This window comes from Carettochelys insculpta, chromosome 8, assembly GCF_033958435.1.
Source record: "Carettochelys insculpta isolate YL-2023 chromosome 8, ASM3395843v1, whole genome shotgun sequence".
Lineage (NCBI taxonomy): Eukaryota > Metazoa > Chordata > Testudines > Carettochelyidae > Carettochelys > Carettochelys insculpta.
In genome coordinates this window covers 19,622,333-19,643,516 of record NC_134144.1, presented here as the reverse complement: position 1 = coordinate 19,643,516, position 21,184 = coordinate 19,622,333, and the positions used below count along the sequence as shown (strand labels likewise).

The window sequence follows — 21,184 nt, the reverse complement described above, 5'->3', positions numbered from 1 at the left end:
GGGCAGGGCACTGGGTGTACGGGGAGGGAGGGCTGGGGGTGACCCTGTAGGAGTCAGGGCTGTGTGTGTGCGTGTGTGTGTGTGTGAGTGTGTGTATGTGTGTGTGGGAGGGCAGGAAGCTGGGATGGAGAGCAGGAATCAGGGCAGGGCAGAAGGCTGTGTCGGGGCGGGGAAGGGCAGGGGGCTGGGAGCTGGAGGGAGAGTGTGTGGGATCCCATGTCTACCTTACTTGCTGTCCCACAGGAGCTGTGGGCCAACTGCATCAGCTCCCTGCTGCTGGGAAACCAGCAGCAATGTGGGAGACCCCTTGCCTTTTTCCCAAGTGATGATGGCAGCTGCACATGCCAGAGATGACATATTGGCTGCTCAGTTTAAAGAGCCCACCTCAGCCATCTCTTTATGGGCATCTGGAATATTGTGTCCAGTTTTGGGCACCCCAGTATAAAAAGGATGTGGATGTGCTGGAGCAGGTTCAGCAGAGGGCAACAAAAATGATTAAGGGTCTGGAGCACAAGACCTGTGAGGAGAAGCTGAGGGATTTGGGCTTGTTTAGTTTACAGGAGAGAAGACTAAGGGGTGATTTAATAGGAGCCATCAACTTCCTGAAAGGGAGCTCTAAAGAGGAGGGTGAGAAACTGTTCTCAGTGGTGTCAGATGGCAGAACAAGGAGTAATGGTCTGAAGTTGAAGAGGGAGAGGTGTAGGTTAGATATTAGGAAAAAGTACTTCACCAGGAGGGTGGTGAAGCATTGGAATGTGTTGCCTAGAGAGATGGTGGATTCTCCATCCCTCAAGGTTTTTAAGTCCCGGCTTGACAAGGTCCTGGCTGGGATGACTTAGTGGAGGGTTGATCCTGCTTGAAGCAGGGGGCTGGACTAGATGACCTCCTGAGGTCCCTTCCAGCCCTATGATTCTGTGATGGTGATCCATACTCACATTTGTGTGAAATGTTACTTACCTTTTGCCTGCTGCAACATTTCAGGAAAGTGAATGTACCTCCAACTGTTTGTAATTACATTGTGGTTGTGCCAAGGGGCCTTAGTCATGGATTAAGTACCCTTGTATGAGGTGCTGTGTCTCCTGCCATATTTTTGGATTATTGAGTAGAATTTCCATCATCTGAATTAAAATAAAAGTTTATGCAATAACACACTTCAGAATGCCAGGGAAAACAACAAGTAGAGAAACGCTGGAAGGTAATTTGCCATTTACAACAGCAGAAAACTATTAGCAAAATGAGACCAAAGAAACAAAGAAAACACAGAGGTGAAGCAAGCAAGGTTCAGAGGACAAGCTATGAAATAAGATAAGGCGGATGCTTATGAAAGGAGAAAGGATGCAATAAAGTGGCGAGGGAACAGAGCCTCTTCAGCTTCTTGCTGTTCAAAGAGTCTGTCCCACCCATTCCCTACCCTACCAGGAAGCTCTTTAAACAGCAGATCAACATACACGGCAATTTGCCGTGTTAAAAAAAAAATGTCGGGATGACTTCCAGGAAACTGAAATCAGGGATGGTCCTGTTGAAATGGATGGATCATCACCCCGTATCTAGAGAAATTTGTCCATCGATATGGGTATTCTAGTACTTTTCCTGTGTGCATTAGCCATGGATAAAAATCAATACTCCTGATCCACAGAAATATGTTCTCAGACTTTTTCTTGTTGTTGATGGAAGGCTGGAGGGTTGGAATTTGGACAAAACAAAACAAAAGGGAGCACTTCAAATGGAAGGGGTCTGTGCACTCCAGATTCACTTGCTTGCTCGATTTCTGTTGTTAATGGCGTTTAGGATCTTCTGAAGTGTTCATTGCCAGCGACGAAGTCTCGAGCTGTTGAACAAAGCTTAGGAAGGGCATTATAACCCTCCATAGCACCCTAAGTATCCTAGTTTAATTACACAAACTTTTGAAAGTTCCCATCAGAGATCTGCTGTGGCTGCCAAGATACTAAATTAAAACCTGGCACTCACGCTTTAGCTACACCGACTGCAGGGCACCGTTATGTTTTTTGCTGCTGAGCCTTCAAGTGGAGGAGCTGTTCTGGTGGAATAATGGCTGTGGCTGGGGCAAAGCAAAATGTACTTCGTGCTGGATTTATCTTCCTGTTTTTGAGCCCAGAAGCAGTGCAGGTGTTACCAGAGGCAGTGCCACACCTGTTCACCGTCACGTTGTTCTTCATTCTCATTGAACTTGGTTACTGTTTTTCTAATTGGAAACTCCTCTCTGCCAGACACAGAAATGGAAGAACAGTTCTGAGCCCGACTAAAACTCCAACCCCACAACTTTTTGAAGCAGAGCGTTTCTCAGAGGACCAGTGTTCCCTAGAAGATGTGTGCTTGTGCAGCCACTCAGAAGAGAGTCAGCTACTGCCCTGCTGATTAACAGAGAGGCCACAGCTAGGCTTCTGAGGTGCACAGTCGCACATGCCTCAGGGCACATAACATTTTGTTCTGCACATGAATGGAAAAGATTAGAGGGAACGTTGCAGGACAGCAGCTTTGCAACAGACAAACTCCCAGACACTTACTCAGAAATACCTTGCTTCATAATCACGGACTGTGACTGTAACCAAACCCCCAGTAGGAGCACACACCCATCCATCAGCAGACAGCAGGCAACTGTAGACACTTGTGGTCAACCTGTTTTGTTAACTTTTTAAAACCAAGAGACAGTGCCAGGCCCATTGCCCAACACATGGGCTGTGTCTACACTAGCATTGCACTTTCGAAAGAGGCCTGCAAATGAGGAAATTGAAAAAGCAAACGAGATACAGGTTTATGAATCTGGCACCTCATTTGCATATTCTTCTTTAGAAAGAGCTTCTTTTGAACAAAAGAAAAGCAGGGCAGATGCAGCTTTTTCAAAAGTAAACCCCATCTTTGAAAAAAACCTCCTCTTCCTATTTTGTTTCAGAAAGAAGGGTTCTTTCAAAGATGGGGTTTACTTTCGAAAGAGCCCCATCTACACTGCTTTTCTTCTTCTGAAAGAAGCTCTTTCAGAGGGGGAACATGCAAATTTGGTGCCAGATATGTAAATCTGCACCTCATTTGCATGCCTTTTTTGAAAGTGCAGTGCTAGTGTAGACGCAGCCATCATGAATTTAATGATAAACGTTTAGGGAGAATGAGAAAGGTAATGATAACTTATGACTATGCCAAAAAGGCCATAGAAATAACCCATGTGAATGGCTCATCCCTGAACCCAGCTGCTACCATCTCTGGTATTAGTGTGAGGCATTCCACTAGAGCAAATGATGAGAAACTGAAGCCTGCCCCTCAATACTCTTAGTGCCTCTAATAATGTATAAATGGGGAACTTGATACAAGTTAGTGACGTTAACAACAGTGACTCTGACTCAATAGGTCCTTTGTTATGTTGAAACAGTTCTTAATCCTTACCAGAGTGTTTCCTTTTAGGCCAGGCTAAGTTCATTTGGAGAGGAGTACTGTGATCAGCCTTATTGTCTAAACTCTCTAGGGTCTGAGGCTATAACTACACTGCAGGGGTTTTCAGAAGTAATGTATTTCGATGTTTTAACGTGGAAATAAGATATTTCTGAAAAGAGTGGTCACGCTGCAAGAGCATTTTGAAACTGTGTGTTCACATTAGAGAGCACAGGTTCAAAATAAGAGCCATTAGGGGTGACTTGTTAGAGGCCAATTAAGTAGTAATTACCTCTGCTTTGTACACATTGAGGCTGCATCTGCACTACCAGCTAAATTCGAATTTAAGGCAGTTAGCTTGATATCCCCACATGACTGTTTTCACTCTAAATACCATTAGCTCAGCCTAGAGAGCACTAATATTGATATTACAATGTGGCAGGTACCTGATGGGTAAAGCGTCAAGCTCGAATTCAGAAGTTCGATTAAAGGCCAGTGTGGAAGCACCATATCTTAAAATCGAATTTATTAGCCTCCGGAGGTGTCCTGTATATAACCCATAATGCCCCACACTGCTCTGGCTGCTGCTCTCAGTTAATTAGGTAACAGGAAGACCGTGAATTTCAAAGTGGGACCAGGAAGCCTGTGGGTCTCGGGTCACATTTATATGAAAGCCTGAGAAATGTCTTTCTTTCTTTGCTATTATCGCTTTGAGCACAACTGCCCATTATAAATAGCCTCTGCAGGGCTAAGATACTTGGGGAGGACCACTTCAGCTGCCCCCTCCCACTGAACACCCCCAGACCCATAGCATGGGACCACCGGGGCTTGCAGCCACCAAGGGACAGTGTTCCCCCATGGCTAAGATATTCAGGGGGACTACTTCAGCTACTTCACCATTCCCAGCGGCTCTGCAGCCACAGACCACAGCGCCTCCCACACCCCGCCAAAAATATGTTCGGGAGCTTGCTGTCCATCGCAGACGCCTGCTGGTTTTAAATTTCGGTTATAATATCTTTTTGCTAACATCTCCTATCTGTCTTCACGCTTTGACCCCCTCAGAAACATGGGGGGGGGTAGCTGAGATTCCTGTTGGTGTTATAAGTTCAGGGTGTGATATTTCACTGCCATCCCCCATGTTGGCAATATTTGTGCAGTGAAGAGGAAAGTCAAAAATTCTTCATTCCTAGACTTATCTATCCTCTTTCTTCTAATTTTGAGAATAAAGTCCAGGCCCCTGTATTATTTTCAGGGATCACATGCAATGATGGGGGGTGGGGAGGTTGGGGGATACTCAGTGGATGGCCAGTTGAGAACACAGCTTTTGCACAGAAGTCTTATAGGGCACTGGAAACCCAAAGACTCACCCCTCAGCAACTCTCTTTTCTGAAAAAAATTCCTATCTTCTTGTTCTTCAAGCTTTTTGGGGTCCCTGTATTATTCTCAAAAAAGTCAAAAATCATTTTTTCCTAGACTTTTCTATCCTCTTTCTTCTAACGTTGAGAACACAGGCACGGTCCCTATATTATTTTCAGAGATTGGATGCAATCACAATCATGGGAGGGGGGACACTTGGTGGATGGCCAGTTGTGAATTCAGCAACAGAAGCAGGAAATTTCTGTAAATTGTTTGGGTATCTCTGTGGAAGCCCTACGTTTCCTTCATTTCAATGGGAAAAATGGATGTTTGCTTAGCATGGGAGGGGAATGAGGAAAATGCAATGTGGGAAGATGATGTCAAAGACGAGTGAGCATACCCAGAATGCTATGGGGATGAAGGAACTCTGGGGTAGGTTCCCACAATGCCCTACTGCAACAGTTGATGTTTGCCAATTTGAGTGTGGCAGCAATGAGTCGACTTTGTGAGGAGCACATGGGAGGTGAGGATGGTCAAATCTGAGCTTTTTAATTCCAGAATTACGTAATTGATATTAATAAAGTCAAATTTATATTGTAGTGTAGATGTAGCCTGAGTCAATTTCAAAAAGAAAGGGTGGCAGGGGCCGGGGTGGCAAAAGTAATTCATTTTGGTGGAGTTACTCTTGTGATTTAAATTGTTATTCCAGAATAACAAGCTTTGTAGTGTGGATGCAAAGTTTTTTTTTCCCATAAACAAGTTTTTTTTTTTTCTGCCAAAAAAAAGCCAGTACCAAAAATCAAACCCCCTCACCCAAAAAAACCACACTGTATAGACATGGCCTGAGTCTCATACCTATACTTATGAAGAACAGTACCTTACTCCATTGATCAATGGACATCATTGTAAGGTAAAAACGCTACTGAACATGAGTTAGATTATCAGACTCTGACCTTCAAATATAACATTTTTGTATTTACAGTTTGTAAAATTACCCACTTCATAAAACAAAGCAGAATATTGTATTGGTTTTTGAAAGAGAAAATCTCAAAGGTTCTCAGGATGCCACGGGAATAAGTTAATATCTTTTCTATCATGTGTATATGCCACTGAATTCATTCCCCTATTTTCCTCAGGTATAATAATACTCTGAGCCCCATTACACGTATTGGAGTGGGCTCATCCATGAAGTTATTCATGAGATACTTTGTTAGGTGTTTTCACCTTCTCCTTGAAGAAAAAATACATTATATCAACATGGTCATGAGGAACAAATAACTCTGGCATTCAGCTATGATTATGTTATTAACTTTTTTTTAGCTAATAATTGTCACCCATCAAAAACAAGCAATTTTCCACTCACCTCAGTGACCAAAAGTTGAAGAGTGTTGCATGCTGTACTGCTGTATACACTTTAGGTTCACCTGGACTGTTACCTTATTCTTTCCCAATAGCAATATTACACTCCCTGCTCTCCTGTAAGAGCGATACAGAATTTCTATTTCCCCTTCATTTATGATTTAACTTTGAAGGCCAGGATTCCTGTGCTTTGGGGAAGTAAAGATGGAGATAAAGTGGAATAAAGCAGAGGACATGTTTGACTTCAGGATTTTTCTATTTTATGCCTGTTCAGAACAGAATAAGCTATTCTTCATCTTTGTCATCATCATAATTGTCCTTGATATTGGAATTACTCAGAAATCTACCCACTGAGGCCAGCAGAGGCTAATACTATGGCACTGGAAAATAAGAGAAGATATTTGTTAGTGTCCATTTATGTAATCCCGAGACTATACCACAGCTATAAGATAGAGCAAATTTAAGAAAGCCATTTTTTTCTCATCACTGAGTATTTATTATATATAACAAATACATGAAAAAGAAAAAAACTATATTGTGTGATATAAATAGTTTATTTACATTACAGAAAAAACATCAAGACAATGTATACTATTTCAAATATATCCATACATAATCAAATATAGCTGTAGTACATGTTTTCATTGGTGTAGATTACCACAAATGCAAGGCAACATGTGTCGATCTTGTTTTCCTCTTTAGTCTATAATACTGTATTTTGTAGTCCAAGCTCTCCGCAGTAAGTTTTGCCATTGTGGAAACATGCACTCGTTAAATTAACCTGGTCGATGCTCTTGTTGTGTTGTCTGAACTGTAGTGCCCTGTGTTTTGCTTCTGCCTGTGGATTCTGTTGCTCCTGGGACATTTTCTGAAAGAAGGGAGGCAGGGAGGGGGTGAGGGATACACAAATCATAGCTAGGCATTTGCTTAACAAAAGGGCTTGAGAGATAATGTGAAGATGGGAAGCCAAACAGGAAACAGGGCTTTCCTCCCAGTCACTAGATTTCCTCCCAAACAACGTAGCAAACAGAGCAACTCAGACATTATTTCAGTTCTCTGAGTTCCTGTGAAAAACTTCAGCCTCCATATAAAAAACTACATTAAAAGAGGGCCAAGGCTGCACCGTTAAGTTCTCATAAGACAAGTATTACCAAAGTTAAGGTTGCACATGCAATTTTCATTCTGCCACCTTTTAGTAGGTAGGCACTACACAAGACATTCCTTAACTGCACTCTCACATATTATTTCTTGAATAACTTAATTATTTTCAGGATACAGGAGGAGAAGCTAGACTAGCAAAGGTCCCACCCTCATTTATTAGGCACCATAATCCCTGAAACATTTTCAAAGTGGACCTGGACAGATCAGAGGAGTAAGTCTTTTATGTCCTGAGTTTTTTTTTCTTTTTCTTTAAATTTCAAGCACCCACTGCTGGTCTTCGTTTTCATGGAAATTATGGGTGCTAAGACCTTTAGAGAGCAACTAGCTTAGCTAGGGATGCCTGACCAACCCTGCATTCCTCAGCAGCATATAATTGAAGTCCTTAGGCAAGAAAGAAACTGCTGTGTACATTCTCATAACTGTACTTTCATTTGGATAATGGTGAAAAGCACTTTACTTCAAAATAAGGCTGTACACTCAGTAAGGGCTATTTTCAGGCCACATCTCAGCTTTTAACAGCAAGCTGTTTTCACTGAAGGGCTCTTCTGAAGAATTTGTCACCAACCTGAAGATTATAAAACATTCCCAGCCTCATTTGAGCTCAAGCACAGGAAATTTCATTCCTACGGTGAAGATTTCCAATGATTACAAGCAACAGAGTAAGTAGTTACATTGGAAACTGTCAGGCAAGTTTAACTATAGGAGGCGGGTGACTCGCATCTGGTCCTCTTCAAAAATAGCGTCTCTTTTTATTTTGGTAATTAGTAGAAAAATACCGAGCTGCACAAAGACATTGGGAGATAAAGACAGTTCTAAGTCCTTAAATAGGGTGAGGGGAGAGAGAAGAATTTCCCTCCAGGATCCTGGGTTCATTCTCTTTTTGTGCAGGCTAAATGCAACCAGCATTTCTCCAACAGTACTTGCAATTTCGTCTACATTATAAGCCTCTCAGTGAGTGACTTAAGAAGTTCCTAAAATACCAACAGTCCCCAGCAAGATGGAAAAGCCCAACTGTGCTGTTTATCCTTGTTTTCTGCAGGAGTGGGCCTAAAATTATGATCTTTATTATAACCCATGAAATCCCAGTGCTTGTACATGAGGCTAGAACATGGCTCTCTCTTTCACACACACATAGTGGCAGCTTAGAATATTTGCCTTTGTCTCTGTAGTCAACACAACTCTGGAAGTAAAATATAATACAATACAATGTTAGTACTAGCTGAAAATGAAGCAGTATTTGTTATTGGGTGTGAAAGATTTCTTTTTTGTCTTATTGAACAGAAACAATGACCAAGTGCCACTGAAAGGCTACAGCTGTGTGGCCACAACAATGTAAATGATTGATACTGTTTGGGTCACATCCTCAGCTGGGGTCAACTGGAGAACTCCATGGGGGCCAATGTCTTTCGGCCAGCTCAACTTCTCTAGCTTTTAAATGGACCTGGCCTCATTATAAGGGCTGCATGAGCATGTTCCTAATTTTGCCCCATTCTTTTCAGAGGCTGCAATCAGTGCAACTGGAAATGCATTGATATTCCTGGGGCTCTCATAAAGACAGGACAGAGCTTTCATTATAAAACCCAGACACACTTTGTCTGGACTGGGATTTCACTACACACTCAGACTCTGTGACATGTTCACATAAAGGTTGGCAAACCTTCTATAGGAAACAGGGCACTGCTGTTAGCCAACCTAGGACTGATTCACAGAGCTACATGTCATCTGCTCCCTGACAGCCTCTTGGCCCAGCGTTGCCTCTAGTGCACACTGAACAAGAGAGGAGGCAAGCTAGGACCTTGCAGTGTTCCACAGGTCTGACCTCTGGGATCTCTCAGACAAGAAAGAACAGAACCACTAAATCATACTTCATCTGGAATCTGCAGAAACTAAAGCATCACGGGCAGGGGGCTGAAGGGTCCTTGACCAAGTGGAAAAAATGGATGCAGACATCAGAGTTTTGACTACTGGCCACTCCATGCTACAGAAGTGGAAATCACTAACCAGCTCCCAACCAAATTAGTGTAACCTCCAGACCCAAGTGAGAGTTACAAATGGGAGTTAGCAAGTAGAACTGAAAGAGGGCTATTAGCTGAGAGACGAGCGTGTGACAGCACAGAGTTGCTGGGTGACAGGATCCTAGATAACTGTGCAGAGATCGTGGATTTCAGAATTCCTTTAGACAAGAAAAGGAATTAGAGCCCTGTCTGCAAACTCGGGTCCCTCAATGTCCACTTTAAGCATTTAAGTGTTGAGCAGGTCTCTAGGTGGCTAAATCCAGATTTTTGTACGTTCAGGCCTCCACATTTGAAAGTTGAGTCCTTATCCTCTAAGGCAGAGTAGAAATATTTCCAGGACCAATCCAGAGATGCAAGTTTGGTCTCTGCACCTACCAAGCATATGGCCCAGCACCTGAACTGTTAGGAGTTACCTAGAACTGTTGAGACTGAATCAAGGAAGGGGAGGATGTAGAGGTTCTGGGAAGTTCTGAAAGTGTAGAAATAGCCTACGAGTGCACTTGGGCTGGGAGCAAAGGGCTTGCTTCAATGAAGGTTGGCCGCTGGATGATCAGATGAATGGCCATGGTGGGGGCTAGCACTGGACAAAGTCATTTGCTCAAACATTACCTCTTAGCAGAAGAGTGGATTCAGACTACAAAATGGAGGTGATAGTCCATCTGGAAGTAATGGGATCCAGAAGGGTCACTCCACAGTGAGCTCACATAATAACTGTGGTTATGGGGGCCAGAGTCAACTGAACTGAGTTGAAATGTAGGTTTACTCTTATGAAACAAATCTCTTTCATGAAAACAAATACACAGAAGGGAAACTACTGCTCCAGATAGGAAAGGTGACCAGTACCGTGGAACCTAAGATACTACTAGCATTATTATTACTAAAATTAGTAAAACAGGGCACCATGTGGGATCTAAGAGCATGCTATGAAGTGTCCTTGGGTGCCTGGTTCCATAACTTAGTGATAAGCTAAAGTTGGGCCATGTAGTCCTTGGCTTCTTCAGCCACCCACAGTAAACTGAGAGGGATGAAGCGCTCAGCATGAGATCCATGCTTATTTATGAACATACCTATTAAAACAATGTAAATTAGGAACTAGAACACAGACCTGCTCCCTTCCCGCCAGCTGAGGCTCACAGGACGGCTTGAGCCAGCCACTGTGTAATTCTAGCAAGCAGAGCACATTAATCCAACCATGCTTAATCAAGTTATTTACTTGCACAAACAAACTTCAATAATTAAACATTACATATCACTATGGAAAAGTGTTGAGAGGCAGGGCAATGCTGAGCTTAACTGTACATGCCCAAGTCCACATTCCCCTACACTGTTCTTTGTCTTGTCTCGCAAGTTGGAAGGTCTGTAGTGTGAAGAACATGGCTCTTTATTGGCTCAGTCCTAAACAACGGTGAGCACTATTGTCATGCCTAACTTCAGTGGGAGCCAAAGGCTGTGATTACCTCTCAGAAATGCTCAGCTTTGGAAAACTCCACAGGCATTTGCAGTGCTACAGGCATGACTGTAATAATAGTTAGCAAATAAATGATTAGTAATAATAATATTGGTTACTGACACAAGAGGGCAAGCTTTAGACATGGAGATGCGAATTCTGTGCTTGTGCAAAAAGATGAAACACTCTCAGAGGCTATGTCTACACTAGCCCACCCTTTTGAAAGGGGGATGCTAATGAGACACTTCGGAAAAGGCAATGAGACGCTGCAATGAATATGCCCTGCGTCATGAACAAAATGGCAGCCACGGCGCTTCGAAAGTGCCACTTTTGATCGCATGCGGCTCGTCTGTTTGGTTACAGGAATAAGGGGATTTCGAAGTGTGCAGGGTCCTTTCGAAAAGGACCCCATGTAGATAAGATGCGCATGATCGAAAGTGGCAAGTTCGAAGTGCTGCGGCTGCCATTATGCCAAAGACACTCATTAGCATTTGCCTTTTGAAGGGGTGGGGGGCTAGTGTAGGCATAGCCAAAGTGGGAATCTGGCCATAAGACAGTCTAATTGATTCAAGTTTGACTTCTCCCCGTAAGGATTTTCAGACAGATTTTTTATTGTCTTTCCTACTTTCAGGAGTTCGTACACTGGGATGTCCTGCAGTTCAGCCCAATACACTCATGTTTGTTATACCACAGTTTTGCAAATCAAATATGGAGATTGCAAACTGTATGTACTTTTCTTAGGGCATTTACAAGTCTATTTGAAATGTAGCTCAAATTGATATGTGAAGTTTGGAGGCTGTTTCACAACAATCATATGCATGATAGGAAAAGGTCAAAAATGTATAAATTAACCAGATTAGAACATGCAGGGAGGAGCTAACACATTTTAAAATATCGCTGAGATATGCTATCTGTATTGCAATACCATAGATCCTAATGTAAATCTGTTAAGTAGGAAGGATTCACGTAATTTCCTCTGCCTACATGCTCTACTTTGCTAGGTTGTCTGAAGGTGAAAAACCTAGTCACTAAAGCAAATAACATGAAGCAGTTTCCCATTTCTTGGTTATCTTTCCATCTCCTTTTTCATGTACTCTGTATTTTTGGTATGGATTATCTCCATGTTCCCTGAAACCCACTTTACTTTAATCCATTGGCTCTTCTGGCATCTGCTGTTAAGGGTAGTATACTTGGCCAGAAAGGAGCCCAGAGCTTCAGCAGATAATTTTGCTTTATGCATTTGGGCCAGGGGACACTTTATTAATCGTTGTGTGTCCTTTCCAGGAGCAAATGCTGCCCTTCTCCTCTAACCAGACAGTGCACCATGGATATCGAGATATATTAGAGCATCTGTTTTCTCCAGAGGCATAATACCTGCATTTTATTTTCCTGTCTTTTGTTTGGAAATAAATTCCTTTTCAGTCTGATTTATTGGTGGAGCTGTATGAGGACTGAATGAGTGTCACCTTGTGATTTCTGACAAAAGCCTGGAGAATTTCCACAGCCAGAGCTCGCTCTGAACTCTTCCCAAAGCAATGAAATTGGGTCAGTGAGGAAGTACAGTAGCACTTGTGGGCATGAGAAGAAGACTTACACTTCACACTTTAATTCTGAAATACCTTGACGCCACAGTTTCCATGCTACGAAGAGATGCTGCTTTGTTTACAAAAATGCAACTTGACGTCTGGCTATTTATCTGGATCCCCATCCAGCAAATACCAAAGCACGTAAGCTGTCTGCTCAATTAAATGCATTTCAGTTCGCTTAAAGTTACATATGTGCTAAAGTTCTTTGCTGGATTGGAGCTACAGTGATGGGCTTTTTGGAAATAAATGCCTAGGTAGAGCTAGCTATATTTTGTAGAGCTAGCTATATTTTGTAACTGTTGATCCAGTTGCCTCATTTATATTCCCTTTATTTATATGAACAATATTTTGTTGAAGCTTCTGAATATAGAATGTGAAACTTCATTTGCTGTATGGTGTGGCATAAGTCTGATTAAATTGCTACTAAAATACAGTCATGATAAATAAATCAACATTGGGACCAAACAGTTCTATCCCCTACTTCGATGAATTAAGTGGGATTTGTTATCCGACTACAAATATAGTAGGCTGTGTAATTGGAGAATCAAGTGGGTGTAAACAATCCCTTTTCTTTGATCACAAAAACATAGAGATACTGACCGGGTAATGCAGAGGACTACAACACAGATGATAGCAATCTGGATGGTTCCAATCACAGCTGCTATTAAGACATACTGAAATCGTACTGGCCCTGGAACCACATATAAAACGCTGTAGTCTTTTTTTTCACAGTGTTGTCCAGTGTAGCCTGCATCACACCTGCAAGGAAAGATGTTTATCCTGTTACTTGTCAGAGGGACAGACTAATGCCCTTGTTTAGAATTTTGGATAAGAAAGTACTGTGTGGCAGATACAGTGTGGGGCTTTTCAGTCAAATGGGAAACAGACTATTCTTCCAGACTACATCAGGACTGCTTTAATCTCACAAACATGGAGGCTACGTCCACACAGCATGCTGCAGCCAGCAGGGTCATGCAAATGAGAGCACTTAACAATGTAAATGTGGCACCTATTTACATATCATGCACCTCATTTGCATAATCCGGCGTGATCGCTGTTCCAACAGAAGCTTCAATTGCCAAAAAACAAGCCAAGTAGACAGGGGTTTGTTGATCAATCCGTCCCAGAGTCAACAGCCCCTTATCCCTGACAAAAATGAGGGGCTGGTGGCAAGGGGATTTCGACTGACAGATCTCCAGCTACAGGGCTTGTTTTATGGCAATTGAAGCCTCTGCTGGGACAGCGATCACGTGAGAGTAGGCAAGTGAGGCACACGATTTGTAAATGAGCACCTCATTTGCATGGTCAAGTGCCCTCGTTTGCATGACCCTGCCAGCAGCAGCATGCTGTGTAGACATAGCCCAAGTGTCTAGAAGAGTAAGAAGAATAGATATTTGGCTGTTATAAATGTGATGACTATTTTTCTGAGGGTAGCATCGAGAAATCCTGCCGGATTGGGACCCTATTTTGCTACACTCCCTAAACATGCATACAGCCCCAAGATCATCTAGTCTGCCAGGCAAAAGGTAGCACAAATAAATGACAGTGCTGAGAGTTGTGCAAGGATAATTGATTTTTCCTTGGGCGCACGGGTGAGCCATGCACTGGTTTAATCAACATATTTCATCAACCTACACCTATGTGTTTGTCTGGGAAAAGATTTGGTTTTGGTGACACTGGGTTGCCTCTTGGATAGTTTCTTTTTCTTTATGTCTATTCTCCTTACTGTCTATGCAGCTCTGCATTGCTGTGGTACAGAGAAAACCAAGGTACTCTTTGGCTATTTCCCCATACTACCTATACTAGGCAAAATCCTACATTCCTCACAGAGCCTGAATATTTGGCACATGCACCAGGCCCGTTCCTCATGCACTGGGGGAGAGGGAAAACAGTCGTCTCTGCACCTCCAAGTCCAGTTGCTTTACAGCTGCTATTATACCCTTAGCTCCATGGCAGCATCTGTCTTCTTAGCTCCTAGCCCCCTTTGCCACAGAGGGAATAGCCAATAGATTCATAGAGTTTATGGAAAGACAGGACCACAAGGGCATCTGACCAAATCTCCTGTAGCTCATAGGCCATTATACTTTACTCAGTTATTCCTGGATTGAGCCCAATAGCTTGTGTTTGGTTAAAGTGTATCTTCCAGAAAGGCCGCTAGTCTGGATATGAAGACCTCAAGAGATAAATCTGCCACTTCCCTGGGCAGTTCATTTCAGTGCTACTCACCCTCACTATTAACAGTCTTTGCCTTATGTGTAAGCTGAATTTGTCTGGTTTCATATCTATGTACTGGACTTTGTGCTACCCATTCCAGGCACTGTTCTGCACCACGGTGGTCTCCAGGGACAGATCAGAGCTTCTGGATTACAGCTGCCACCTGCACCAGCTCATGATGCAGCCGAGGAGCCATAGGGCAGCCAGGAACACTAGGCTTCAGGGCAGCTCAAACCATGCTCTCTTTCTTACAGCAAAATGCCCCTCTGGCAATAAGAGAGGTGTGGGGAGCAGCCCTGGCACCTCTCATCCTAGGACATCCCTTTGCAGGAAAGAGCTTTGGGGTTTTGGTCTTCTTTGTGCCATAGCAATGCAAACCAATCACAGGCTTCAGGGCAAAATGCTCTATTTTTAATGTACAACAAAGTCTTAAGGATAAACTTGTTAAAGGGGGCTCTAGGGCCAAATCTGGGACAGTACCGAATGCCTCCTGTGGCATCCCAATGGTCCTCAACTCCCTTTGGCCTCAGTGGAAGGAGATGGTGCTGAGATTCTTCCTGTGGATCCTCACATCCTCACCAATCCTAGTATTTCCTGTGCTTTGGGATGAGGAAGCCAAAAATAAGCCCTCTGGGATATTTTTCCCTAGCTGGGGCACACACAATCAAGAGCTGAATAGTAACAGAGAATCTAGAAGAATTCCACAGAGACTTTAACAATCTACACCCCACCATCAACTTATGCCTCCATTACAACATGCAAGAGATACATTTCCTGGACACTACAGTACTAATCAAGGATGGCCTGATCAGTACCACACTGTACCAAAAACCTACTGATCACTATATTACCTACACCCTTCTAGCTTCCATCCTGAACACATAACTAGATCCATTGTTTACAGTCAAGCTCTTAGATACAATCACATTTGCTCTGATCCAACTGACAAAGACCAAAAACTACACGATCTTTACGAAATATTCATAAACCTGAATTATCCACCAGGAGAAGTAACAAAACAAATCGACAGGGCCAGACGAATACCAGAGACCAGCTACTTCAAGATCGGCCCAAAAAAGCCAAGAACAGAACACCACTGGTCATCACCTACAACCCCCAACTCAAATCACTGCAATGAATTATTAAAGACCTACAACCTATCCTTAATCAGGATGCCACACTCCAGAAGGCCTTGAGTGACATGCCTGTTCTCTCCTTCAGACAACCTCCCAACCTTATGAGGATCCTCACAAACAGCCACAGTCTACACCCCAGGAATACCAGTCCTGGAACCTTCCCTTGCAACAAAGCTCACTGCCAGCTTTGTCCACATATCTTCTCTGGAAATACCATCACTGGCACCAACCAGGTTACTCACAGAATCACGGGCACTTTCTCATGCTCCTCTACTAACATCATATATGCCATCATGTTCCAACAATGCCCAGATGCTTTGTATATTGGGCAGACTTCTAACTCCCTTAGACAAAGGGTTAATGGGCACAAAACAGACATCAAAATACTCCAGATCCACAAACCAGTTAGTCGACATTTTAATGGAATGGGGCATTTTATTAATGACCCAAAGGTATGTGTGTTACTGAAAAAAACTTTCACACCATTCTTCAAAGAGAAACAGCCGAGCTGGCTTTTATATTCAAATTCAGCACATTAACACGTGGTTTAAACCGGGACGGGAACTTTCTGAGTCACTATAGGGGCTCGTCTGCATACTTGGCTTAATCTAATTCTTGGCCTCCCCCCAAACCCTCCACTCTCTGATTTTCTCATCTTGATCATTTTTTTCTGATTTGTTCTCCTTGCTGACTGTTTTTGGTTCTCTGTGCCTTAAATATTGAGTCTGTTCTGGTCTGGATATGGTCTGAAGAAGTGGGTCTGTCCCACGAAAGCTCACCTAATAAACTATTTTGCTAGTCTTTAAAGTGCTGCTTGACTGCTTTTTGTTTTAATCAAGAGCTGGACTTTGAGGCAGATTACCCAGTGAAAGAGAAGAGATGTACCACAATAAGGGTGCCGTGTGCAATGCAATTGGGTGGCCCCACAAATGAACACATCATTTACCTATCTGTGCAACTGCCGCTAAAATGCCTGCTTGTTGTGCCCTTCCCCACACTAAGCCTGCTTCTCTCCTCACTGTTTCCCCAGCTGTCTGCCTTTCCAGGAAGGGGAGGTTAGTTTTATCCTTGGGCCAGGGCCTGTGCCGCTGGCAGAGGGAGCAGGACACTATCACAAGGAAAACCTTTCAAGAAGATGAGTTTGCCTGGACCTTTCCTTAGAGTTGGAGCTGGTGCTCAGTGAGCTTTGTACTCCAGGTGAGGGCAAGAGGGGGAAGGCAGCAGCTTCTAAATGCCTCCCACCTCCAGAACTTGGAGCCAGCTGCAGGAGAGGACAATGTGTGGCTGAATGGAAGAATGGAGCTCAAGGGGCAGCCAATAGCAAAATGGACCACAGGATCTCCTGGAAATTGGGGTTTGCTTCCAATCTCCCAGCCTTGTATGCCTCACAACAATAGCTGCAGCCAACATGCATTTCATCCCGTTGCCCACCCACATTCACTTGGGGGAAGTAGGAACTACTGAAGCGAAATCCTAGTCACCTCAATTCAATGCTGCAGAGAAGCCTGGGAGATGGTTCAATTACTATGTCCTTGGCCAAACCTCTTCTTAAGTTACTTAGCACACAAAGCTGTCAGGGGAATGTATCCTTCACCCAACTCTACACTTTTTAAAGTTTGCCCAGTGTGGAAGTATCACGGAATACTAATTTTTAGTGCTGCATGGTAAGGAAAAGCACCTATTTGCCAAGATTGCATTTTGTGGTGCATTGTTAAAAACATGAAATATGTCTTATTGTTATTTTATGTTTTTATAATCAGTTGACACTGTGGCAAAATTCAGTGCAATTGTGCTGCATAATTTAGACCTAACGTTCTCCACTGTACAAGCGGTTTTCATCATCGTCATCAACAACCATGGGCTCAGTGCCTGTTGGTGTCCGATGCCTTTCTCACTATTTCCTTCCATCTTTCCCTGTCCAGTGAAGGGTGGCTTAGTTTCTGTAGACTAGCTCTGCACCAATCTGTTATATCATCAACCCATTCTTTGTGGGGTCCGCCTCTCTTATTGCAACCATCCTTTATGCTGAATACCAGGCTCTTGGATTTTCATTCTTCATTCAGTCTGCAGATATGCCCAAATAGCTGTAACTTCTGTTATATAACTTTCTGCAGTAGGTTCTCTTTCCGCTGTTTCTTCCTATATAATTCCTCGTTGGTGACCTCCTGTATCCACCCTACTCTCAGTGTCTTTCTATAACAACTCTTCTCGAACGCCAATATTCTTCTCTTTGAATCTTTTGTTATCATCCATGTCTCACATCCATACAACATGCTGCTGAATAAATATGTTTTCAAGATGCTCAGCTTCATTCCTAAGCTAATGGCTTTGCTTCTCCAGATCTTATCCATTGCCTTCAAACTCGCTCTTGCTTTCACTATTCTAGTTGCTATTTCCTTCTTACAGTCTAGAACATGTTGGCCGTGTCTACACGTGCCCCAAACTTCGAAATGGCCACGCAAATGGCCATTTCGAAGTTTACTAATGAAGTGCTGAAATGCATATTCAGTGCTTCATTAGCATGCAGGCGGCAGCGGCGCTTCGAAATTGACACGCCTCACCGCCGCGCATCTCGTCCAGACGGGGCTCCTTTTCGAAAGGACCCCGCCTACTTCAAAGTCCCCTTATTCCCATGAGCTCATGGGAATAAGGGGACTTCGAAGTAGGCGGGGTCCTTTCGAAAAGGAGCCCCGTCTGGACGCGCTGTGCGGCGGCAAGGTGCGTCAATTTTGAAGCACCGCGGCAGCCCACATGCTAATGAAGCGCTGAATATGCATTTCAGCACTTCATTAATAAACTTCGAAATGGCCATTTGCGTGGCCATTTCGAAGTTTGGGGCACGTGTAGATGTAGCCGTTATGTTGCTTCCCTGACATGTGAACTTCTCCACATTCTACAGGTCAATCCCATCTATACTAATTTTCTTTCCTATTCCCTTCTCTCTGAATACCATTGTTTTTATTTTATCGATGTTCATAAACAGTCTGTGCTGCTTCTCTTCCTCATTTGGCTAACAATTATAAGCGTTGTCAGTTAAATGCAGTTAGCGCATATGATTAAATTAAAACTAATTGTGATTAAAATGAATCGTGATTAATTGCAGTTTTAATGGCACTATTAAACAATAGGGTCCAAATAGATATTTATTACATATTTTTGGATGTTTTCTACATATTTCAAATATATTGGCTTCAGTTACAACACAGAACAAAAGGGACAGTGCTCATGTTTTGTTGCTATATTTGATAACAAACATTTGCACTGTAAAAATAAGCAAAAGTAATATTTTTCAGTGCACCTCATACAAATAGTGTAATGGAATTGCTTTATCATGAAAGTGCAACTTTACAAATGTGGATTCTTTTTGTTACATAAGTCAGTTAAAAAAAAACAGTGTAAAACTTTAGAACCTACAAGTCCACTCAGTCTGATTTCTTGTTCAGCCATCTAAGACTGATAAGTTTGTTTACTTTTAGGGGAGATAATTCTGCCTACTTCTTATTTCCAGTGTCTCCTGAACATGAGAACAGGCTGGTGCATGACATTGTACATTGTACATTTTTGTATTCCATGTTGTAATAGAAATCAGTTTATTTCAAAATACTCAAGTACATGGGCATTCTAGTATTGTTATTTATTCAAATAAATGACATTCTGTTATTAACAGTGTGATTAATTGCACAATTAATTGTCTTTTTTAATCACATGATTAATTGCAATTTATTTTCATAACTGCTTGACAGCCCTAATCATTATTCTCCACACTGCATGTAGATTACACAAATTAGCAACTCTACATCTTCAGCTTATCACCAGCTGCTCCAGAGGAAAAGTGTTACCTGCAAGATGGTTCCAGCATATTAGTAGAGTGTTCACACTTCCCATGCATGCAGAAGCCATTGTAGTGTTCTGGACAAGGAATGTAGATCCCTCTGGCACTTTCTTCCAGTTTATTTGCATTTTCTGTGAACACAGGTGAAAAGAGCATCAACATGAAAATACGCTGTAAAGTGAGGTGAGAAGAAGAGCAGCATTAAGAGCTCAAGGAACCATACAGGAAAAATTCAAAAGAGCAAGATGTGAAAGATTCTTATTTAGTTGAAAAAGACAGAGAAATACAGAGATTATTTTGCAACCCAGAAATCTCTGCTTATCCAGGAATAAGACAGCAATCACCTAGCATAGATGTAGGGCTTTGTAAGATACTTAGTGATTATTTTGTGCTTATCTAATTCCTTTTAGGTTTTTGCATTGTGTTGCCAAGAAAACCTAATTTTACTATTTAAAAAAAGAAGATCATAAAATATTCCTTGAAAAACGTCTACGAATATCTGTTATCTTTTAAGTACCTCTCTTTAGTACTTTCATATAGTTGAAAAGCTGCCATAAAAGATATGGTGAAAAGGTGTTCTCTCTTGCCATAAAGGGCAGGCCAAGGGACAAGGGGCTCAAATTACAGCAAAGCAGATTTGAATTAAATCTCAAGAAAAACTTCCTAACTGTATGAAAAGTAGGACAATGCAACATTTCAAAAGGAGGCTGGGTATTCATCTGGCTTGGGTGGTTTAGACACAACACATACTGTATTTTAGTGGAGAGTTAGATTAGATTGGCGTTTCTTAAACTTTTTGAGACCATGGAACACCAAACAATAATGTTTTTCCTGAGGAACACCTATGCAAATTTTTTCCAAAAAATTGTCAGACCAAACCAAACCAAAAGCAAAGCCTCCAAACCAAAAAACAAACAGCAATATATACAGCAAAAAAAAAAAAAAAAAAGAAAAAAGAAAGTCATTTAAGAAGGTAACATAGCAATGAAGAAGTAATACTGTATCTGGTTTTAATAACAGAAAATATATATCATCCGTATATTTTTCCAAACTCTCGCGGCACATCTGTGAGTTGTTCATGGAACATGTGTTCCACAGAACATACCTTAAGAAGCACTGGGCTAGATGACCCTTGAGGTTCCTTCTAATTCTATGTTCAGTGGAAAACTCAGTGAGATGTGGAATATTTTTGGATCTAACGCACAAGACTAGGGCTGTGTCTACACTCTGAGATAAAATCGAATTTGAAGGAGTTATCTCAATATTAAAATGTCAGTGCCTTCACAGTTAATACTATTAGCTTGATTTATTGAGCCGTAATACTGATAAAAAATATTGATATTACGGGACGGTTATAGCGTCAATTTCAAATTTCAAATTTCAAATCAAGGCTAGTGTGGTTCCTGAGCCCCCTTCGCCAAGCGGTTCAGGTGAGTAGTTATTCTGCATGCTAGAATTGGGATGGGGTTGGGTATAGGAATAGGGTTGTGTCGGGGGTACAGGTTTGCTACTTATGGTTCTGTGCCCCTCAGAACAGTGTGTTAATGTTTCTTGGGATGGAGCACTTCTCTTTTTTAGAGATTTCCTTGAAGGCCTCATCCAGGCACTCTTGTATTTTTTTCATGAGGTTCTTGGGCAGTCCTGACTTGTTGTGGCTTCCATAGTAGCACACCTTGCCATGCCAGGCAACCAGACAG

The 21,184-nt window shown here is 42.4% G+C and overlaps 1 protein-coding gene across 1 annotated transcript in view; it reads right to left on the bottom strand.

Moving 5' to 3' along the window:
- Nucleotides 1-6,581: 6,581 nt before the first annotated feature.
- Nucleotides 6,582-21,184, bottom strand: part of TMEFF2 (transmembrane protein with EGF like and two follistatin like domains 2) — a 215,728-nt gene continuing 201,125 nt past the window's right edge. The window contains exons 8-10 of the mRNA XM_075001261.1: nucleotides 19,495-19,618; nucleotides 12,906-13,064; nucleotides 6,582-6,964 (exon numbers count right to left, since the gene is read on the bottom strand). Coding sequence (XP_074857362.1) covers nucleotides 6,868-6,964; nucleotides 12,906-13,064; nucleotides 19,495-19,618 — 380 coding nt within the window. The 3' untranslated portion in view covers nucleotides 6,582-6,867. The remainder of the gene's footprint in view (nucleotides 6,965-12,905; nucleotides 13,065-19,494; nucleotides 19,619-21,184) is intronic.